At 38.9% G+C, this 22,518-nt stretch overlaps 1 protein-coding gene across 1 annotated transcript in view; it reads right to left on the reverse strand.

Moving 5' to 3' along the window:
* The window catches only part of ANKRD26 (ankyrin repeat domain 26), a 120,111-nt gene extending 98,384 nt beyond the window's left edge, over nucleotides 1–21,727 (reverse strand). Inside the window, 6 exon segments of the mRNA XM_040645302.1 lie at nucleotides 4,479–4,512; nucleotides 13,125–13,192; nucleotides 16,480–16,586; nucleotides 18,633–18,806; nucleotides 18,966–19,080; nucleotides 20,762–21,727. Of these exon segments, the coding sequence (XP_040501236.1) occupies nucleotides 4,479–4,512; nucleotides 13,125–13,192; nucleotides 16,480–16,586; nucleotides 18,633–18,806; nucleotides 18,966–19,080; nucleotides 20,762–21,003 (740 nt within the window). The 5' untranslated portion in view covers nucleotides 21,004–21,727.
* Nucleotides 21,728–22,518: the final 791 nt, after the last annotated feature.

The raw sequence follows: 22,518 nt of genomic DNA on the forward strand, positions 1-22,518 counted from the left end.
GTCATCTGCAGGGGCGCCTGGGTGGCACAGCGGTTAAGCGTCTGCCTTCCGCTCAGGGCGTGATCCCAGCGTTATGGGATCGAGCCCCACGTCAGGCTCCTCCACTATGAGCCTGCTTCTTCCTCTCCCACTCCCCCTGCTTGTGTTCCCTCTCTCGCTGGCTGTCTCTATCTCTGTCGAATAAATAAATAAAATCTTTAAAAAAAAAAAAAAAGATATGTCATCTGCAAATATCTTCTCCCATTCTGTAGGTTGCCTTTTCGTTTTGTGTATTGATTCCGTCACTGTGCAAAACCTTCTGATTTTGATGTCGTCCCAACAGTTTATTTTTGCCTTTATTGCTCTTGCCTCAGGAGATATAATTAGCAAAAAAATGTTGCTACAGCCAGTATCAGAGAGATTATTGCCTGTGCGCTCTTCAAGTATTTTATGATTTCAGGTGTCACATTTAGGTCTTAAATCCATTTCTGAGTTTATTTTTCTGTATGGTTAAAGAAAGTGGTCCAGTTTCATTCTTTTGCATGCAGCTGTTCAGTTTTCCCAACACCATTTGTTGAAGAGTCTGCTTTTTCCCCATTAGATATTCTTTCCTGCTTCATCAAGGATTAATTGATCATATTCTTACGGGTTTTGTTCTGGGTTTTCTGTTTTATTCCACTGATCTATATATCTGTTTTTATGCCAGTACCATACTGTTTGGATTATGATAGCTTTGTACTATAACTTGAAATCTGCAATTGTGATACCTCCAATTTGTTTTTCTTTTTCAATATTGCTTTGGCTATTCGAGGTCTTCAGTGGTTCCATACCAATTTTAGGATTCTTTGTTCTAGTTCTGTGAAAAATGTCGTTGGTATTTTAATAGGCATTGTATTAAATCTGCAGATTGCGTTGGGTACTATAGACATTTTAACAATATGTGTTCTTCCCATCCATGAGGATAGACTGTCTTTCCACTTCTTTGTGTCATCTTCAAATTCTGTCATCAATGTTTTATAGTTGCTAGAGTACAGGTCTTTCAAAATTTGGCCTCTGTTTTTAAACGGTTTTCATTCTCTGTTTTGCCTCCACTTCTCCAAAGATGTGAAATACCTAGTAAAGACCCAGTCTTAGTTCCCATAAGTAAGAGTGACAGGCAAGGAATTCTCTGAAATGTTTGAAAGTTAATCGTACAAAAGTTAACCACAGTGAATTATCACCTTACACCTATCAGAATGGCTAGAATCAAAAACACAAAAAACAAGTATTGGCGAGGATGTAGAGAAAAAGGAACCCTTGTGCATGGTGTTGGGGATAGAAACTGGTGCAGCCACTGTGAAAAACAGTATGGACATTCCTTGAAAAATTAAAAATAGAAATACCATATGATCCAGTAATTCCACTATTGGTTATTTAATACTTCCCCAAAGAAATGAAAACACTAATTTGAAAAGATATATGCACCCCCATGTTTATTGCAGCATTCTTTACAACAGCCAAGATATGGAAACAACCCAGGTGTCCATCAACAGATGTACCACACACACACACACACACACACACACACACACACAGAGGAATGTTACCTAGCCATAAAAAAGGAGGAGATCTTGCCATCTGCAACAATGTAGATGTACCTAGAGGATATCATGCTAAGTGAAATATGTCAGACAGAGATAGACAAATACGGGGCGCCTGGGTGGCTCAGTCATAAAGTGTCTGCCTTCAGCTCAGGGCATGATCCCGGAGCCCTGGAATCGAGCCCCACATCAGGCTCCTCCGCTCGGAGCCTGCTTCTTCCTCTCCCACTCCCCCTGCCTGTGTTCCCTCTCTCGCTGGCTGTCTCTCTGTCAAATAAATAAATAAAATCTTAAAAAAAAAACAAAAACAAAAAGAGATAGACAAATTTCACTTATATGTGGAATCTAGAAAGCAGAACAAATGAACAAACAAAAAACAGAAACAGACCCAGAAATACAGAGAATTCTGTATGGCCAGAAGGGAAGGGGGTGGCAGACAGACAACATGGGCGAAGGGGAATGGGAGGTTCAGGATTCCAGTTATAGTAAGTCACAGGGATACAAGTACAGCATAGGGTATACAGTCAATGGTACTGTAATAGCATTATGCAATAACAGATAGTAGCTACACTTGTGCTAAGCATGGTGTAACATACAGAGTTGTTGAATCACTATGTTGTACACCTGAAACTAACACAACACTGTGTATCAACTATACTTCAATTTAAAAAAAATAAATATACAACGTTATGTTATTAGTGTGAATACTATTCCGAGAGAGATTAAAAGATTAAAAATTATAAGGTCCAACTTCTTTCCTACACAGGTCCTGCCTTATATAAACTAGCAAGACCTTAAAAACCTTCATAGGCACTCAGATACCCAAGAAGAGAGACTGCTATAAAAAAATAAAGTCCTGGTAGCCGTGCCTCTATTTCCCTAGACACTGCCTAATAGTTTCTTTCTGTGAGCTCCCACTCCTAGATCACTCTTCTGCAGGGCTCAGTGTACTCTCCAATCATTAAATCTCTAGACTATGAAAGCACAAGCTCTCAAAACAAGGATAAGCTCAAATGACCAAGAGTAGGAGCCATTTGCTGCTCCTGTAGAACAAGCTACACAGAGTTTCAGTCATCCATGGAGTCATCTCAATGTAGACACGTTACCAACTACCCAAATGAAGCTCCGTTACTGATCTGACACCCAGTCCCACCCCACCAAACCCTACATGTCCATGAGAAGGGCATCAAAGAATTAGGAAAACAGGTGGAGTGAGGAGACCACTACCTTGGGCCATACATCTAGATAGTTCAGAATCTCCATTCCCCCTATTACTCGAGAGGATCTAAGCCACTCTCTGTAAGTTGGAATGGAAGTAGATGGTATCACATTCCTATATTCTGTAAAAAGACTCTTCCCAGTGGCTCAAATGATTTTAATATCTCTCAACAGAAAACCTGAAGTATGCTAGTTCGCTCAATTAAACGAACAAACAAAAAAGCTGCTCAGGATTCTCTTGAACCCTCTATTTTAATATGCCTTTCTACACAACTCCCAATATCCTGTGTCCTTCATTCCTTTCTGTGTGTGTGTGTGTGTGTGTGTGTGTGTGTGTATCCTTCCTTCCTGTAATGCATCTCTATCTAACTTACCATGAAACCCAATATTCTGACATCTTTTCTAAAACTCTTATTTCTATCCAACCCAACATTGTTGTTATTGAAACTCGGCCTCCCCTGCTAACTCCTTCCTTACCCACCTTCACTGTATTTACTAGACCCACTCCCCATCTTTCTATTATTAAAACATTCACCCACTAGATGAGAAAAAAGGAAGAAACCTGAATTTAAATCTCACTCTTGTCACTTGTCATAGCCAAATAAGTCACTTTAATCTCTTTTCAGTTTCAAATTCTCCATTTAAACAATCACTTGGTGAGGATTTAAAAACATAGGTTGCAGTACCCGAGGGCATTTTGATTAATTCATCTCTAAGATTCCTTAAAATCCTGAAATTCTATGTGCTTTTCACAATGTCTGTAGAAAAACAGAGAATACGTAACTGGCAGAAATAGAAAAAATTAATGGAATAAAAGAAGCACCAAGAAAAGCAGAGAAGAAAGTAAAAAAAAAAAAAATCAAGAAAAGATTATAGAAAAGTCATGGAGAAAAGGAAAAAAGTCTATGAAAAAATAAAAAAGAAAAGAAAAATCTTCAAAGAACTAGTGAAGGGTACTAGCCTAAAGGGAAAACTAGACTGGGAAGTCAGTAAATAGAGAACCGTTTAGAAAGATCCTCTAAATAGATGATAAATTTCATTAACGTAACATGGTCTACACCTAGATTACATATCCTTCACTTCTGGAAAAATCATTCATCTCAAGGAGAGCAGACATCACTACAGCTAAGAACTTGCGTGATTAGGTCTTGCTTAGGTAAAAGCTATGTACTGTGGCTATAGGTTACTGAGATCCACCCTAAAATCTTTGATATGTAAAAATAAGAGACTAGTTACCACTGCACTAATTGCCTCTAGTTATCACTAGTTGTCAAATATACTAGGACAAACGCTTGGACTAACCTGGTTTCTTAAGAAAACTCTAAATCCAAGTTAACACATAACTACATTTGACTTTCTGAGTTGATCTGACTAGGATCGGTATCTTAATCCCAGTGCTGCTGAGGAACAGAAGAATGGGTGTGGGAGTCACACAGGCTGACAGTCACATCATGGCTCTGCTACTCATTAACTATGGAATCATAGGTCAATTAATCAACCTCCCTGAACCACAGCTGACTAATTAATAAAAAATAGGCTATAATAGCACAGCTACTTTGTGAAGCTATTGTAATGACTACGTAAGTAATAAATGTCCAGCACGTAATATAGTCTCTAGCCCAGAGTAGAACTCTCCACAAAGGCTTTTCTCTGCATTCCCTCAGTCAACACATAATTTTAAAAAATCCATAAAAATCCTACCTGCTTGACGTGTCTTCAGAACTCTTATCCACCACTAAAGAAAAAAGCAAAATACATTTTAAATCAACAATAGAAAAATACAGATTAAAAGTATAAGACTGATGATTTGTTAAAAAGTATTCCTTTGGGACCCACACTGGAGAGAATATTAACCATACTATTGGCAGGCAGTTAATGCATTAAGAAATCTTACTTTCTCCTCTACATTTACCAAATGCAAGAAAAGAATGGTATTTATCAAAATTTGGATACCTACAAGTGAATGTTTATAATGACCATAATTGTAACCAAACCCTATGAGACTGTCAGAAAATGCTATCATCAGCAGAATCATTATCAGAGACTGACAAAGTCAAACTTAAACAGCATGATTCTTCTGGACTTCCACGACCAGGAACAGTTAAAAGAGACTGTATTTATTTTGCTGTAACACAGCAGAACTTCTCCAGCACTTCAGCAGAGACTGTTAAGTGTACGATGAAACACCTCATCACAAAGTTTGGTCTGTAGCCACGGTACTTTGCAGCATGGCAAAACACAGCAAACTGACTCTCTCGCCTTATCTCCAATTGCAAGGTAAGTATGAAAGATGTTAGTGATTTTAGTGCATCTGGTTTAATAAAGTATAACCTCTTGAGACTACCTACTTTCATTGCTAGACAGTCTATCTGGACTCACCTCTTAGACGAGGATGGTACCAATGGTTAGTGCTAGGTAGTAGGGGTTGCGGCAAAAGGAGGGATGAATAGGCACAGCCCAGAGGACTTTTAAGGCAGTGGAACTGTTCTATGTGATACCACATGGGTGCATTGGGTGTACAACACCGGACTGAGCCCTAATGTAAATTATGGACTTTGGGGGACAAGGATGACTTAATGTTAATGTAACAATGTATCACTGTGGTACAGGATGTTGACAACAGGGCAGGCTAGACACATATGGGAACATGGGGTAAATGGAAACTCTCTGTACTTTCTGCTATGTTTTGCTATGAACTTGAAAATGCTCTAAAAAAGAAGGCCTATTTATTGTGGGGGGGAAAAAAGTATTCATTGAGCCTGCTATTACATGTATTAAAGCAAGATACAGCCACCTTGAAAATCAAGATAAAGACCAAAGTAACAGAATATGGGTATTACCCACCAAACTGAACTATATGAAAATACATAAAGAAAATAATTTGAATTGCATACTTAGGCAAGAAAATAACTGACAAATAAAACTGAATATCTTATAATTATAAACAGGGATTCACCACAATAGGAAACAAAACTGCATTACCTATACACTTAAAAGTTTCTATTCTCACTTTAAATCAGAAATCATTGTTTAATCTGAGAATCATAATGAAAGTTTAATCAGATAAAAAAGATTATAATTACCTAATATTGCCCTAGTAACTTACGTACAAATACCTGTTAAATATTCACCAAAAGTCAAAAACTAACCATCACTTCAATTTAATATGGATGATGCTACTGAGATCAGTACCATGTTATATCACCATATTACTTGCTATTAAAAGAAAATCTGAATAAATTAGGTCAGGGCTATAATTCCTGTGCAGAAAAGATTCCACACAGCAGGCCAAAGACTGCCACTGTTAGATCCCACCTAAACGGCTGGCCCTTGGTTGGTATCTGGGAGCTTGGATGTGGGGAGGGTTCCCACCATTCCATAACTGCTAAGAGTGGCTGTGCCTAAGTCTTGGTACCAACCAGGTGATTTATCCCGTATACTTGATTTCCTTCTGTGAACCTGGAATTTTGGTATATGCTAGGGAAAAGATGCCTACCTGACTGTCATTTAAAGAAAACTTCATTTAGTATCTCTAAGATTACTGAATTGGCAGACAACGTTTCACATGTGTCATCATAATCTGATGCTGGAGGAATGAAGCACATCCATACGCATAGAAACCTGCACTTGGCTTCCTCTAGACTTCACTCCATGCCCCTTTGCTCTGTGCTGATTTTGTTTTGTATCCTTTCACCGTAATAAACCACAGGCATGAGTACAACTATGCTGAGACCTGTGAGGTCTTCTAGTGAAAAACCACATCTGGGTGTCGTTTTGGGAGCCTCTAATACAACTGCATTATGTGGAATCTTTATGATTTGGGTTGATGTTTTGTACATGATTACAGTCAGAAGGTCATGTCACAGAACACCTTTCCTTCAATCTGTTTTTCTTAGTATTTGCCTTGGAGATTTCCGTATTTCTATATCCATATGAATAAAGGCATAAAAGGAATAGAGGAAATAGTGATGTCAAAAAATAATGTGAAACAAGCAACAATCCTATTTTAATCAGGAAAAAAAGAGAATCCTGATGATTATCAATATGTTCTACAGTATAAAAGTTCCTATAAAAAAATGAAAATATCACATAAATTTTCTCCAACTAAATAGGGCTTAATTCATTTTATGGTAGCTATGAATCAATAAGGTAACTGGGATAATTATAGAAAAATATATAACTATTGATTACACACTACTGATTATAGTTTTTTTGTTTCCAGTCTTTTTCTTAATTTCTTACAGAATTAAAAACATAATTCACCTATTAAAGGCAGTTGTTAACAACTAGTCAAAAAGTCAAAAATTCTCCATCCAAAATATAGGATGAGTTATCCACTCCGCCCTGAAAATAGTGAATTTGATCATTAAAGATCAATAGGACTCATTTGGGGGAAAACAAAGTGAGTTACCTTGTATACATAGATGATTAAAAACTTGGTTATCTAGGGGCGCCTGGGTGGCACAGCGGTTAAGCGTCTGCCTTCGGCTCAGGGCGTGATCCTGGCGTTATAGGATCGAGTCCCACATCGGGCTCCTCCACTATGAGCCTGCTTCTTCCTCTCCCACCCCCCCTGCTTGTGTTCCCTCTCTTGCTGGCTGTCTCTATCTCTGTCGAATAAATAAATAAAATCATTAAAAAAAAACTTGGTAATCTAATTGGCCACAAATTCTCGTTAAGCCACAGTTTACCAATTTCGGAAAAAATACAAAAGCATGTCACATTAGGGGCGCCTGGGTGGCACAGCGGTTAAGCGTCTGCCTTCGGCTCAGGGCGTGGTCCCGGCGTTACGGGATCGAGCCCCACATCAGGCTCTTCTGCTGTGAGCCTGCTTCTTCCTCTCCCACTCCCCCTTGTGTTCCCTCTCTCGCTGGCTGTCTCTATCTCTGTCGAATAAATAAATAAAATCTTAAAAAAAAAAAAAAAAAAAGCATGTCACATTAAAACTGTATCAGATAAAAATTTCTATGTGACAATCCAGAAAATGTTTTCAATCTTGGCAGACCATCATCACTAGCTCTGTCACTGTGGTACATGTACAAAGAAGTTGAGTGTAAGAAACTAAGAAAATATGAGATACACTTTAGATTAGGTAGCCCATTACCTTAGAAGGAAATACACATATATGGCAAACACACATATCGTGGAAATGTGTTCTAATAGTGATAGATTCCAACGCAATTTTCCCTAGCGCTTTCTTTAGAGATGAAATTCAGAAAGGAGCCATAAAAATGGAGATATTAGAAGAAGGCAAATGAAAAGAGGATCAAGAGAGACATCATTAACAAAAATACTCAGGTATTGACTTTTTTTACCGACACAGAATTTTGAAACTAGTGAGAACTAATATATTTAGCATATCACCTTGTATTTTCTCCTTGGTATTATACCAGTTTTCTGCAATAAAATATTTAAAAGAGGTCAGTTTCTCCAAACTGCTGGTCTGTAAACTATTTCTGACCAAAATTTAAAACTGTCAAAATACAGATGCATCAAGATTCCATATCAGAGATAGGGCCTGACAGTGGCTTCCTGCCTGTTGCTCCCAGATTCTTGTTTTAGTATTCATCCCAAGAGCATATCAAGGACTTGAGGAAAAACTCCAGTATCTCCACAAGAAACAGGTAAGAAAGACAACACTTTTTGTCACCCTTGACTCTTTGGTTTTGACATTTATAGGAAAATGTTGGCAAGTCTACTCACCAGTCTAGACCATTTTCCCTTGACCCTGTCTGGGTAGATACTGCAGTTACAAAAAAGTCAGGTAGGACCTTACTTGATGTGTTATTTTTCCATATTTGGACACAGAAAGTACCAATCACATAAACAATAGAACTTACAACTCAAAAATTGTTGTTTTGAAAAGGTTACCACCAAAGAGCTTTTAAAAGTTAAATCCAACTTTCTTTTCAGTAATTTTTATTTGATACAATTAATACTCCTCCTTGAAATTTGTTTTTAATTTTTTCAACATCACTTCCTCTAATTCCACTCCTACGTTTGCCCAGCCACTCCTCAGTCTTCTCTACCAACTCCTACTCCTCCATCCACCCCTGATAATATTGGTATTCCCAGGGTTTGTTCACTGGCCTTCTCCTCATTCTGTATGTTCTCCATCATGGACAAGCTCAATCTTGGCCCAAGCTATGACTTTGCCTAATAATTCTAATCAGATTATTTCAAATCCGCACCTTCAACCTTGAAGTTCTATCTCCAGCTAGAAACTCCTAGTATTCCATTATCCAATTCCTGAAAATATGCTCCATGGATATTCCATCAAATTGAACATATAGACAAAAACCTGGTCTTCCCTATTCCCACTGCTCTCCTCCTTCATCCAATAAAGTCCTACTCATTCTTCATGTCCAATTTAAATGCTAGTGTACAATGTGGAAACGTATGAATCTTCTTAGATTTCCTCTCTCCCCTAACTTTCCACATTCAATAATCATGAAAATGTATTAACTATACCTCTTTCCTGTCTCTACTTTATATTTTCCTTGCCAGAGGGGAAAAAAAGCCACCAACTATTATTGTTATTTCTTAAATGAATAAAAAATTTTTAAGCAAAACGAATGAGAAAGGGGGCACCTGGGTGGCTCAATCAGTTAAGTGTCTGCCTTTACCCCAGGTCATGGTCTCAGGGTCCTCGGATTGAGCCCTGCATCGGGCTCCCTGCTCAGTGGGGAGTCTGCTTCTCCCTCTCCCTCTGCCTGTCTTCATCACTTGTGCTCTCTTCTCTCTCTCAAATAATTAAATAAATAAAATCTTTAAAAAAATTTTTTTAAGAAAAAAATGAGAAAGACATAAAGCCTAAAAAAAGAACTACATTTTAAATTGAATAAATTGAGCCTCCTGACTTTTTCAGTATAGAGGGGTGAAAATTTCATAATGGACTGATACTAGGCTAAGGAAATATAAACTTCCTTTGGCTTCTAATCCTTTTACGTGGTTCCCTTCAATCTATTCTCCATATGAGGGGCCAGCAAACTACCACCACAGGCCAAGTCTGACCAGCCATCTGGTGCTGTAAATAAAGTTTTACTGGAACACAGTCACATCTATTCACCTACACATTGCTATGGCTGCTTTCACACTGCAATGGTAAATGTAGTTGAGAAACCACACGGCCTAAAATATTCACTGTCCGGCCCTTTATAGAAAACGCCTGGTGATCCCTATTTTATGCCATAACCAGAGGGCCCTAATTCAAATCTAATCTTATTAGCCTTCTGCTTCAAATTCTCCAATGAATCCCTGCATCAAATACCACTGGCTCCCTCCCCAATAGCCATTCCATATTCTTCATTCTTGCTAGAGAACCACAACTTTATCTGGATATTTATTGTCCCCATACACAAAGAAGGTGGCCTCACCCCTGCTTCAAAAGGTGAAATGATTATTCTAAGCTAATCACAATACCTGATTTACCAGTGACTGGTAAAGCATTAGGATAAAAGCATGTGATATAACCTAGCCTATAAAATGTTAGAGGAAATTTCCTGCAAGCCTCTGAGTTTTCTTCCTGTTTAAAAGAAACATATAAAGGAAAACAGTCCTTCCAGTCACTGGATATTCTCATGTGAGAATATGCCTGGAGCTGTTGCTAATTAGCCAATCAGGAAAGGAGACATAAAATACTGCCAACCTCAAAGCTGAAAAAGACACAACTGGGATCCTGATGACATCACTACATCATCAAAACAACTCTGGTTCCTATTTTTTTTTAGTCACTGTTTTGTTTCAGTTTTTTTAGATTTATTTATTTATTTGAGTAGAGAGAGAGAGAGAGAGAGAGCGTGCAAGAGAGAGTGCACGAATGGGGGAAGGGCAGAGGAAGAGAATCTTCAAGCAGTCTCCATGCTGGGCACAGAGCCCAACGGGATGTGGGGCTTGATCTCATGACCCATGAGATTGTGACCTGAGCTAAAACCAAGAGTCGACGTTTAACTGACTAAGCCACCCAGGTGCCCCATTTTAGTCACTATTACAAGTCACCTACTATTTGCAGCTAAGAGCATTCTACCTAATTTCCCAAGGTCTACAGGGTAAGATCTACTCCTTTCCATAGTACCAAAAAACTTTCATAAGCTTGCCTTAGCTAAGTATTCACCTCATTCCAACCATTCCCATAGCACACTTTTAATACCAGCAAAACTGAACTGCTCATAAATCTTCCAAAGTTCACTCGTACATCTTAGCCTTTGCACTGCTGTTCCCTCGGCAAAACATGTAATCTTGACGGATGTTCCTCCTGCCAAACATCGTCTTTCTGCCTCTTTACCTGGCAAACTTACTACTCAGTCTGCATACTTACCTTAAATTCGACCCACTCTCCTAAAACTCTAATTCCTCATGTGGACTTACAGTATCTGGAACATATTAAATAGCACTAAAAAAATAACAATGATAATTATAAGCACTAGGGGACTCTGGCACATAGTAAGCGCTGAATAAAGTAAATAATAAAAATTACAACGGTAATAACAAACTCCTGGAGGGCGGGGAGTGTGTTTTTTGAATGTTTGTATTCTACAACATCGGAATAACACTTAGGAGCTAAAAGACACTTGATAGCTATTTGTTAAGTGAACAAATGAAAATGAGTAAATTGCAAAACCAAACCAACCTACAGAATTTCTTTAACAAAAGGCTACTAAGTTAAAGATTTCTTCATACGTTTCAGATTGTACAATGCACTAGGTGACACACCCAGGGAGCAATGGTAGCATTTTAGTTATTGCGAACCATTTTTGTGCTTTTATTATAATCCGTTGAGCCTCAGTTGCCCCATTTGAATATTTATTATGCTAATGTTTTGACTAATGGCAACAGAGTATCTTGTTCTAACAAAATTACGGTATCGTGACAATTATGCAACAAACAGCAGAAAACATTGTTCTAATGAAGTCAACATCTCATTCTGTTTCACTCATGAGAAATGAAGTTGTTAATGGTGAGATCTTGTTGACACAACAATACGTAAAACAACCTATGCTTCTCGACAAGGCATTTCTTTTCTGACTTCTGTACCATAGACAGTTACCTTAAAAACACACACACCCACACAAAAACAGTCTCATTGGTATTGCTACACACTAGCTAAGTTTTGCAGTTCTTATTGTTTGCCATTTGTCTACAGTACCAGGATGGTACTGTGGAGTTCCCAGTTTGAAGGATAGCTCCTTTTTTAATGAGACAAATCACTAGGTCGTAATATTTACTAGATGCAATCCACTTGTAAAAATTAAAAGATCCATTTTCATAACAAGTTCAATCTGTTATAATATGCTTATAGAGGAAACATAAAACATACTAACTTAAAAATCTCTTTTTCTTATTTACACAAGATATCATATGGGATTTTAGGGGTCATAACTAAAATAATGAATTTCTTTTCAGACAACACTGCCTCATATTTTAAATTACCTACAATTGACTTCTTTTTTTTGTTCACATTGAGGTACTTTATTTTATGTTTTTTTATTATGTCCAGTTAGCCAGCATATAGCACATCGTAAGTTTTTGATGCAGTGTTCAGCGATTCATTAGTTGTGTATAACACCCAGTGCTCATCACTACACAAGCCCTCCTTAATACTCATCACCCACCCTCCTTCCTTCTGTACCCCTCAGTTTGTTTTCTGGAGTCCAGTCTCTCTCATGGTTTGTCTCCCTCTCTGATTTCTTTCCATCGTTCATGACAGTAAAACCTACAATTAATTTCTTAAATAATTCTGAATACTAGACTATTTTTTTAAAGATTTTATTTATTTATTTGACAGAGGTAGAGACAGCCAGCGAGAGAGGGAACACAAGCAGGGGGAGTGGGAGAGGAAGAAGCAGGCTCCCAGCAGAAGAGCCTGACGTGGGGCTCGATCCCAGAACGCGGGGATCACGCCCTGAGCCAAAGGCAGACGCTTAACGACTGAGCCACCCAGGCGCCCCTGAATACTAGACTATTAAGAAAGAAAAAAAAATAGGGGCGCTTGGGTGGCTCAGTTGGTTAAGCAACTGCCTTCAGCTCAGGTCATGATCCGTGGACCCTGGGATCAAGTCCCACATCAGGCTCCCTCCTCCGCGGGTTTCCTGCTTCTCCCCCTCCCTCTGCCTGCCACTCCCCCTGCTTGTGCTCTCTCTCTGTCAAATAAATAAAATCATTTAATAAATAAATAAATAAAATACATATGCAATTTACACATTGGGTTTTTTTGTTTTTTTGTTGTTTTTTTTGTTTGTTTGTTTGCTCTTTCATTATCAAACCTTCCTTGCTCTGATTTCATCTATGTTAGGACCACCAAAAGTAATTCACTCTGAAAAGTCTTACCTGGGTTGCTATTTTGCGAACAATTTTTATTTTGCGAACAATTTTTAGGTCTTATTGCTTCTCTATGTTCGGCAATTAGCTGGCGACTGCTACGTATAAAAAAGGGTGATAAACAATGTTACTATTTTAATACTGATATGAAAAACATTTACCAAATATATCATATTCATATGAGTATTTCAAATAATATCAGAGCTAATATCAAAACTTAAATTACCCCATATACTTCAAATTTGTAAGTTCTATAAACTTTTTATCAAGTTATGTAATTAAAGGAGAAAAAAGTAAGGTGAACCAGTCATGAGTTGACAGCATTATGGCTTAGTAAATTTGAGTTAGCTTGCCATAATGGAATGTCTTGAATTCAGAAGTCCTAACCCTATAACCAATAGTTATTTGTTCTCGGACAAGCCACTTCTCTTTGGCTCAAAGTCTTCCTGTATAAAACAGGCATCTCACTGCCTTATTTACAAGGTTGTTAAGAGGATTTAACGAAAGATTATACCCAAAGCATGGCCTCTTGGGAAACGTGAGGCCCGCTACTCTGGGAAGGGCAATATGAGACCTTTCATCACCTAGTAAGAAAAGGCACTCCACAGGATTTAAAGCAGGCTTGGGATATAGGTCTAGTAACAAAGGAGAAAGGAAAGTCCAGTCTCTTCCTGCAGCATTCTTTGAACCTCTTTCACAGCTTAGAATGGTCCCAACTATCATCTGCTAGCAGAAAAGACAAGCAAAATCCTCAAAGGGTAATTCATCATGAAGGTCTGGGCTAACATATGGGCTTCATGTTAAGGTTTTGGGGTGTGAAGGGAAGGGTGTGTGTGGCTAAAGCCAGGAGGCTCAGCTGCCAGAACAGATTGCTGGTGCTTTGGAACAGCAGCTGAGCATATAAGCACACGTAGTAAACTAAAAAAAGTCGGAACTTTGAAGTCTAACTGTGGATCACCATGAACACTGAGGAATGTGGATCATGCCCTTGCTGGGAGCAAAGGTCAATCCTGGCCCGACTGCAGAATCAGTTTCAATAGCAATGCTGCAGCCATAGACTCAGAAGAAACAAGGGAAGGATAATAATGTCCTTTTTTCCCTCCAAACGACCTGTGAAAGAGGATGGTCTCTTTGGTCTTAGGGAACTCCTTAGGTTCTCGGAAAATTCAAGGGGGGAGTATAGGAGATAGCCCTCAAGGGAAAGTATAGGGTTTTCTACTACACTGAACATCTCAAGACCCAAGTAACTAGTTAGAATAAACAAAGATGTTGGGGTGTCTGGGTGGCTCAGTCAGTTAAGCGTCTGCCTTCAGCTCAGGTCACAGATCAAGCCCCACGTCAGGCTCCCTGCTCAGCAGGGAATCTGCTTCTCCCTCTGTCCCTCACCCGCCCATACGCTCTCTCAAATAAATAAATAAAATCTACAAAAAGAAAGAAAAGAAGAAAAAGAAAAGAGAAAAAACAGAGACGTAATATTATTTGTACCCCATGCATAACGGTTGTACTTGCAATGAAACAGAAACATTTAGGATCCCTAAGGATAAAGGTCTCAATAGTCCTGAGATAAAGAATTGTGTACCCATTGATACTTCTAACTAGTCTAGCCTTTTTCTTGGTTTCTGGCAAATGACGTGGGCCAACTCTGTGCCATCCCAAAAGTGCCTGAATCAAACTATGAACTCTCATGTTACGTAAGAACTAACAGTTAAATTATTTGAAACTTCAGTTTAGTAATAACATTTTAATGTAAACACTTACACATTAAAACCACTAACAGTAGCATATTCTTCTGCAGTCCATCCACATTCATCTTCAAAAAAGATATTAATACCTTCCTGAAGAAGAAGCTTGACTATATCTGTAGATTCATAAGTTACAGCAAGCATGAGGGCTGTTCTAAAATGACAGAGAGATAACTTCACCCTTAGGAACTTAAGAGTTATTTAAACAGCTAATTTGATATACTTTATCAGGTTAATATCTTGCCTGCCAGTACAGAATTAACTATTAACATTTTCAAGTGTTCACCTTTGTAAATTACCTCCGTGGCTAAAATGAAAGGACAAAAAAGAGCCTCTTGTCCCACTGGGGTATGACAGGAGTTGCTATTTTAAAGTCCTTTGATGAATAAAAAACTATGCTGAGGTCACTTATCTGAATAGGTGAAGATTTTAAAAAAGAATTCCCCATTTCTTTCTTAATCTGATACAGTGAACTTCCAAGTCATCTAGAGGCCAGGTCTGTATAAAACCTATTTGTGTGGGCACCTGGGTGGCTCAGGCATTGAAGTGTCTGCCTTCAGCTCAGTCATGATCTCGGGGTCTTGGGACAGAGCCCCACGTCTGGCTCCCTGCTCTAGCCCCTCCCCCTGCTCATGCTCTCTCTCTCTCTCTCTCAAATAAATAAAATCTTTAAAAGTAAAAAAATAAAAAAGCTATATGCAGGTTTAAAATAACAGTGTTCATAGTAACGGTAATAAAATAGTCATAGTTGCAGTTAATGATGCTAGGATAAGCCTGTGGTAGGCACTAAATTAAATGCTATCTATATAAAATATTATTTACACACAACCACCCTTGAAGGATATATGATTATCCTCCTTTTCATATCAGGAAATGTATCTGGTGATGATGAGTAATGTGTCCAAAGTCACACACCCAGCAAGTAGGAAAGCTAGGAATTAAACCTACTCCTGTGTCAGTCTAAAGCCCATCTCTTTTCTCTTTATCACCCACCTATGATTTGTCCTCATTAAAGGAAAAGTCTATTCAATTACCGTTATCGTTCGTCCTTCTACCCTTACCAACGAAAACAAAAAATATATATATACTGAACATGAAAAAGGATGATGAGCCCATAGTATCTGGTAATAGTAGTTAATAATTACTCAGGGTTCATCTAATATCAATGTTCTTAAAAAAAAAAAGCAATTTAAAACAAAGAGTCATCCAAAAGACAAAACTCCTATTTATGCTAATATGCATCTTTTAAGGAAAATATATATGAAGTAGAAGTTTCAAAAAATAATATAAAAGGGTTAAGTACTTCAAAATTGTATCATAAGTAAAATAAAAGTTAGGAGTCCACACTTTATAAAGCTAATAAAATATGAAACCCTTTAAGCTAATATAAAATCATATATAAAAAAAAGACCGCAAATGACATCAGTTAATAATATGAAGGAATATAAATTCTGCCATATACTGTTCTTCATGTTGCCCCATCAGAATAATTGCTTTCTGCCTAACTAATGTCATGTTGACATTTTCACTATATAATTATAAATTAATCCTCTTCTTATTAAGTTAATCTTTCTGACTTGAGTAATTGTTACCAATCTAGAACAATATACGGTTTAAAAAAAAATAACCCAAAACTACTGTACCTCTTCCATCTATCAATTGCATGTATGTTTGCTCCTCTTTCCATTAAAAACTCTACTATTTGCTGTTTGTTTTCAGCTACAGCGAGTAAAAATGGTGTGAGGTCATCCTGTAAAAGTGCAAAAACAATTTATAATTTACAAAAGTACATATTTCCATACTGAATTTTAAAACTTATAAAGGATCCTCTAGACTTAAACATATAACATAGAAAGTACTCTCACCCCTCTGTGCTTTCACCAGCTCCTCCTCCTCTTTAAAATACCCCTTCTCAGGTGGCCTGGGTGGCCCAGTTGGTTAAGCATCTGCCTTGGGCTCAGGTCGGCTCAGGTCATGATCCCAAGGTCCTGGGATCCAGCCCCAAGTCAGGCTCCCTGCTCAGAGGGAAGTCAGCTTCTCCCTCTCTCTCTGCCCCACCCCTCTGCTCCTGCTCTCTCTCCCACTCTCTCTCTCTCAAATAAATAAATAAAATCTTCTTTAAAAAATAAATTAAATTAAATTAAATTAAATTAAATTAAATAGTCCTCCTCCACCTCTTCAACAGCTTCACTGCAGTCATCCTCCAAAACTCACTTCAAACATTGACTGGTTCCAAGAATCTTGGCTTCTATCACAGTACTTCTCATGGTATACTCTAGTTATTTTATTGCACCCCATCTAAACAGAGAGCTTCTTGAGGAAAGGGATTATTTTTTATCTCTGTATCTCCAAACTCTAAAACATAGCAGTAAATGTTTTAAGTATTGTTATTGAGTTAACAACCTAAATGATTATCTCTGGAGTAGTGTTTCTTGAATTATATTCCAAAGAACATATTCTTTCCTGGAAGGTAAGTACTGTGCCCCAATAGAAAGATTCAATGATCATCTATGTTTGAGAAATATTACAAAACTGCACTACATACCTACCGCAAAAGAAATCCATTTAAATTTGCTTACCCCCATTTGACAATACTTTTTTGTGGCAAACATTAACATTTGAGAAACTAGAGTTTCAGGGATATAGTTTTGGGAGCTTTTCAATGAAGATGTAGGTTTTCTCCAGGTTATACAAACGTGCTTGATTCTCTTCTATCAATGGTATCAGGATCCCAGATGTCAACATAAAGCTCCAAATGGGTCACTAAGGAGATGGACTCTGAATTAAAAGAGAGCTTTTGGGGCACCTGGGTGGCTCAGTCAGTGAAGCATCTGCCTTTGGCTCAGGTCATGATCCAAGGGTCCTGGGATCCAGACCCGCATCAGGCTCCCCTGCTTCTCCCTCTCCCTCTCCCTCTGCCCTTCCTCCCTACTCATGTTTGTTCTCTCTCCTTCATGCTCTCTCTCAAAGAAATAAAATCTTTATAAAAAATACATCATCAAAGTGAAATCTTAGACAGTTATTTCAAAATATTTTCATTCAGGGCATGTTCAAGCTTCCAAATATGAAAAATTGACCTACCTAGGTCAACCAACAGTGTTTCTGTAAGAGCAGTGGTAGAAGGTAATGCATGTCAAAGAAACAGCAGGTGGACTGGTAAGCGTGGTTATCAACTACTCCCCATGTACAGCTACCATTCCACTGAGGAGTTACACAAGGCTGAGCAGGAACTACTCACTGAAATGGGAGAGCCCAGTGTGCTACATGGTGGGCAGAGTAGCTGTGAGCACAAGGACATGCCCCTGTAGGATGTCATGACCTGATCCCCTTGCTCTCATCTTCAGAGCCTTCACCTGCTGCTTTCTCCTCCTACACGCACTCACCGAAGTTACCCCGCTGGGTCACAGTCTCCCACCCATCCCCAGCAGCACCCATTTCCTAAGCCCCTGCACAGTACCCAGCCTCCACCATCACCTCCCTTCCCTCTAGCCCTTCAATCCTTTGTGAGCTCTGAGCCCACCGTCCACTCCCAAGCACTAATGGGAAGATTTTCTTTCTGGGGTGGAAGGGTGTCTGGGAGACAGAACTTTGCCCTTTCTGTGGGCATTACCTTTCTCTAGCCCTCCCTGCCCTGGCTTTGGAGTTGTTTCCATGATGACAGAACTTGATGTATAGAATTCAGTATATATATTATATATATGAATAAATATGTAAATAAAATGTTTTGTGGCTAAAAACATTTATATATACATATATATATAATTTCAAATACTTTATAAATAACGTTGATCTGTACCTTGTTTCTTCCTTCAATATCTGCATTATGTAGAAGCAGCTTCTCTACTATTGAGACGTTCTGACCAACGGCAGCATAGTGGAGAGCAGTATTGCCATTACCGTCAGTAAGATTTGGATCAGCACCATGTTCTAAAAGGATGGTTACACAGCTCTCTTCTTGGCACTGCACGGCCTGTCAGTATTATACCAATAAAAAGAGTGTAAATTCTGAGAACTTAAAGTAAACATGCCACAAATTTCACCAATTAGTTATGTTTAAATGCAATAAATTTTCATTCTGAGTATTTAAATCAAATCCATCTCAGGCAGACACAGCAGCTATACCATATACCTTCATTAGTGGGGTCCTAGCTTCTTTATCATAGAGGTTAAGTTGGCATTTCCTCTCTACTAGAAGACTCACCACGTCTGGATGGCCATTGGCACAGGCCAAATGGAGAGCAGTCCTATGAAAGTGAAAGAACTTTTTAGGAAATTACAGTGCACTATTTCAAAGCACGCAATTAATTCATGTAATTGTAAACGTGAAATAGCATCTTATTCCTATGACTCCAAAACAAAGACTTAGTTTTCTTTTGAAGAAAGGACAATATTTATTAGTGATTATTCACCACACTAACAAAAGAGCAGCCTCTCTGATTAGGTAGAACATGACCTCAGGATTCAGCTCAACTTGGGTTTGAATCCTACTTTAATTCTGTCACTTCATAGTTATCGCTTAGCCTTATCCTCAATTTCCTCATCAACAAAATGGGGATAAGGACAGTTATCTCAGGTTCCCTGCCCAGCTCAGTTTGAAGATCATGTGACTCTTGATCTTGAGGGTCGTGACTTTGAGCCCCATGTTGGGTATAGAGATTACTAAAAAATAATAATAATAACCAAATAAAATAATAAAATACTAAAAAATAATAATAAATAAATAAAATAAAGAGTAGTTATCTCATCTATGCAAAGTGTTTAGAACAGTTCCTACCACAAATAGCGTCTCAAAAATTGTTACATAATATTATGATAACTATTACCGTTACTACTACTATACAAAGACAACACTCCAATTAGGTACAGTGATACAATTATGTCTACTTTGCAGATACGTCTTAAGGATTCCCAAGAATACTATATTTCAGTGATTCCAAGACGCTCATTTTGTCACCTTTTAATATCTCTGACATTAGAATGCAATTTATAATTCAAAATGTCTTACAAGTATAATTGGCAGAATTTTTTAAAATTTCTTATTGGTACATAAAATAGTGGGGCATCATACAATCTATGGTGCCTTACATTAAATGAAATAATGATATATACAAGAGGTCTATTGCAGTTCTAGTCATATGGTTGGCATTTAAATGAATTTTAGTTCTTGAAAGCATTACGGAAAAAGAGGACTAAAATAATGATTTTTTAAAATTAATTCTTACTCTGATTTTTAATAAACTTTAAGCCAAAGGAAACTCAGGATTCAAATATACAGGGACAACTCATTTTATTAAATATTTAGATTTATAGATCGTATGAAAATCAAGTATTACCAATTATCAATATTAGTATTTAATACTATTATAAATATCAAAAGGGCAGTTACAGGTTAGTTTTTACAATTTCCTATCTTCAGAAACGTTTTCGTTTGAAAGGAAGGAGGCACAGTTTCAACTGAGATTAAGTTGTAATACTTCAATTTAAAATTTCTCATGTTAGGGGCACCTGGGTGGCTCAGTTCGCTGAGTGTCCGACTTGGTTTTGGCTCAGGTCCTGATCTATTATGGAATAGATCTTTTTTATAACATTATCATATAAAAAGATGTCCATTAAAAATAAAATACACACTTAATTTCTTTTCTGTTACTACTGAACTTTGGTTAAATCACGCCAAAACTGTCTGTAAAGTAGACCATACGGGGAATTATGAGTGGGTCCAAAGGCATCCGAAGATTCTGTTTTGTTGCTCAGACAGCCTGGCCGCTAGACCCCATGCTGCCGGGCCTCAGGAGCAAAGACGCCAAGCGCCCTCGGTGACAGGAGGGCTCGGCTCCACAGGCTGGGCCCCGGAAAGTGCGCGCTTCTCGCGGTCCGCCCCACCTCCTCCCCGCAGTCTCAGGCCGCCGGCCTCCAAATCCCTATTACCTGTGCATTTTATCTCGATCGTTTATGCCGTTTTTCCTGAGCACCAGAATATGATGCATTTTCGCTACGTCGCCCAGGCAGGCAGCTCTGTGGATCTTTTTGAGATCTTTGTCTCGGATGTTGTACCCCTGCTGGGAGTTGCGGGCCACAGTTCTCTTATCACGCCGGAGGCCGAAGCCATCCCTCAGCGAGCTGGTAATGGGCACGGACGACTTACCCCTGAAGCTAAAATACTTCTTCATTGCAAAGCCCAGAAGCTTTACAAACACTTCACCTTCCGCTGGGCTTTTCGCTGCCTCTAGAGCCCAACACTAGTGCTAGAGATAAGGTAAACTGACCTCACCACTACATCACTGTAGCAAAGCTCCGGGGTTTGGAATCTTTGAGCGCAGAACAACTGTAACCAGGCAATGACGCTAAACACAAATGCGCTTGCGCACTTCAGAGGTGGGCGTCGCTGCGCGAGCGCACAGAGGACTGGCGACCAACGGTGCCCAAAGCGCATGTGCGAGGCCCAAGCCTCTCAAATCTCAGCGATTGCCTGGGAGCCGGGCTGGGTTCCCTTCAAACGCTGGTGGGAGTTGGCTGAGCGTTTCTGCACATTTCCGGAAGTTAGACTCGCCGGTGTGGAAAAGCAGTCTGTAAACTACTGGGGCTAGAGTGCATGAATCTTCAGGATGCTGAATGCCCCGTCCTCCAGAAAACTTCCTAAAACAAACTCTCCCTCAGTTTACTCCTCTTCCATACCCCTCTGGGCGCCAGCCAGTCTCCATGGAGTTGAGTAGATGCAGCAATAGGCGTTTCCAGGGGCTCCTGGGTGGCTCGGTTGGGCATCTGCCTTCCCCGGGCATGAACCCGGGGTCCTGGAATCAAGGCCGCGTCGGGCTCGCGGTGCAGCGGGGTCATGCTTCTCCCTTTCCCTCTGCCTGATGCTCCTCCTGCTTGGACTCTTTCTGTCTCTCTCTGTCAAAAAAAAAAAAAAAAAAAGTTAAAAAAAAGAAGGAAAGAAAGAAATCTGTTTTCATGGTCAGAGACTTCAGCAATATGTATCATCAAGTGCAAACTTATGAGGGGAAAACTATGCACATTCTCCAGGTGAAATGAAAACGCATTTCTGCATGCCTCTTAATCCTCCTATTTGGCCCAGGCTTACATTTACATTTTCTTTAATTTTATTTTTTGCTGCTATTTCCCAATTACATCTTTAATCAGTCCAAGATTTATTTTGGAGAATGGTGCAACGTATAAGTTGTTTTGTTTTGTTTTGTTTTGTTTTGTTTTGTTTTGAGAGAGAATGGGGGGAGATAATAGGGGAGAGGGGCAGCGGGAGTGGGAGAGGGAGAGAGGAGGAGAGTCTTAAGCAGGCGCCACTTCAAGCGTGGAGGTAGGGGGCTGGGGGGGAGGTTGGGGGGGCTGGGGAGGGCGGGAATTGATCTCAGGACCCTGACATCATAACCTGAGCTGAAATGAAGAGTCAGATACCTAACCCAGGTGCTCCAACTTTTAAGAACTTTCTAAAAAATAGTTATTTGCTTGTCATAACTAATCCATCTTTTCTCACCTAATTTAAAATTCTACTTCACCGTCATTAAATTCTCAGGTATGGTTTTCTCTGTTTCTGGGTTTTGTGTTCTGTTCAATTGACTGGTAGTCTTCTTCTTGTGTCTGTACTCTACTATTTTAACTTCCTTATAAAATATGTTTTAATATCCATTACAGATCTAGAGTTCCCGTTCCTAATCTTCTCTTTGAGTATT

This window comes from Ursus maritimus, unplaced genomic scaffold, assembly GCF_017311325.1.
Source record: "Ursus maritimus isolate PB19 unplaced genomic scaffold, ASM1731132v1 scaffold_31, whole genome shotgun sequence".
In the NCBI taxonomy this organism is placed as follows: Eukaryota; Metazoa; Chordata; class Mammalia; order Carnivora; family Ursidae; genus Ursus; species Ursus maritimus.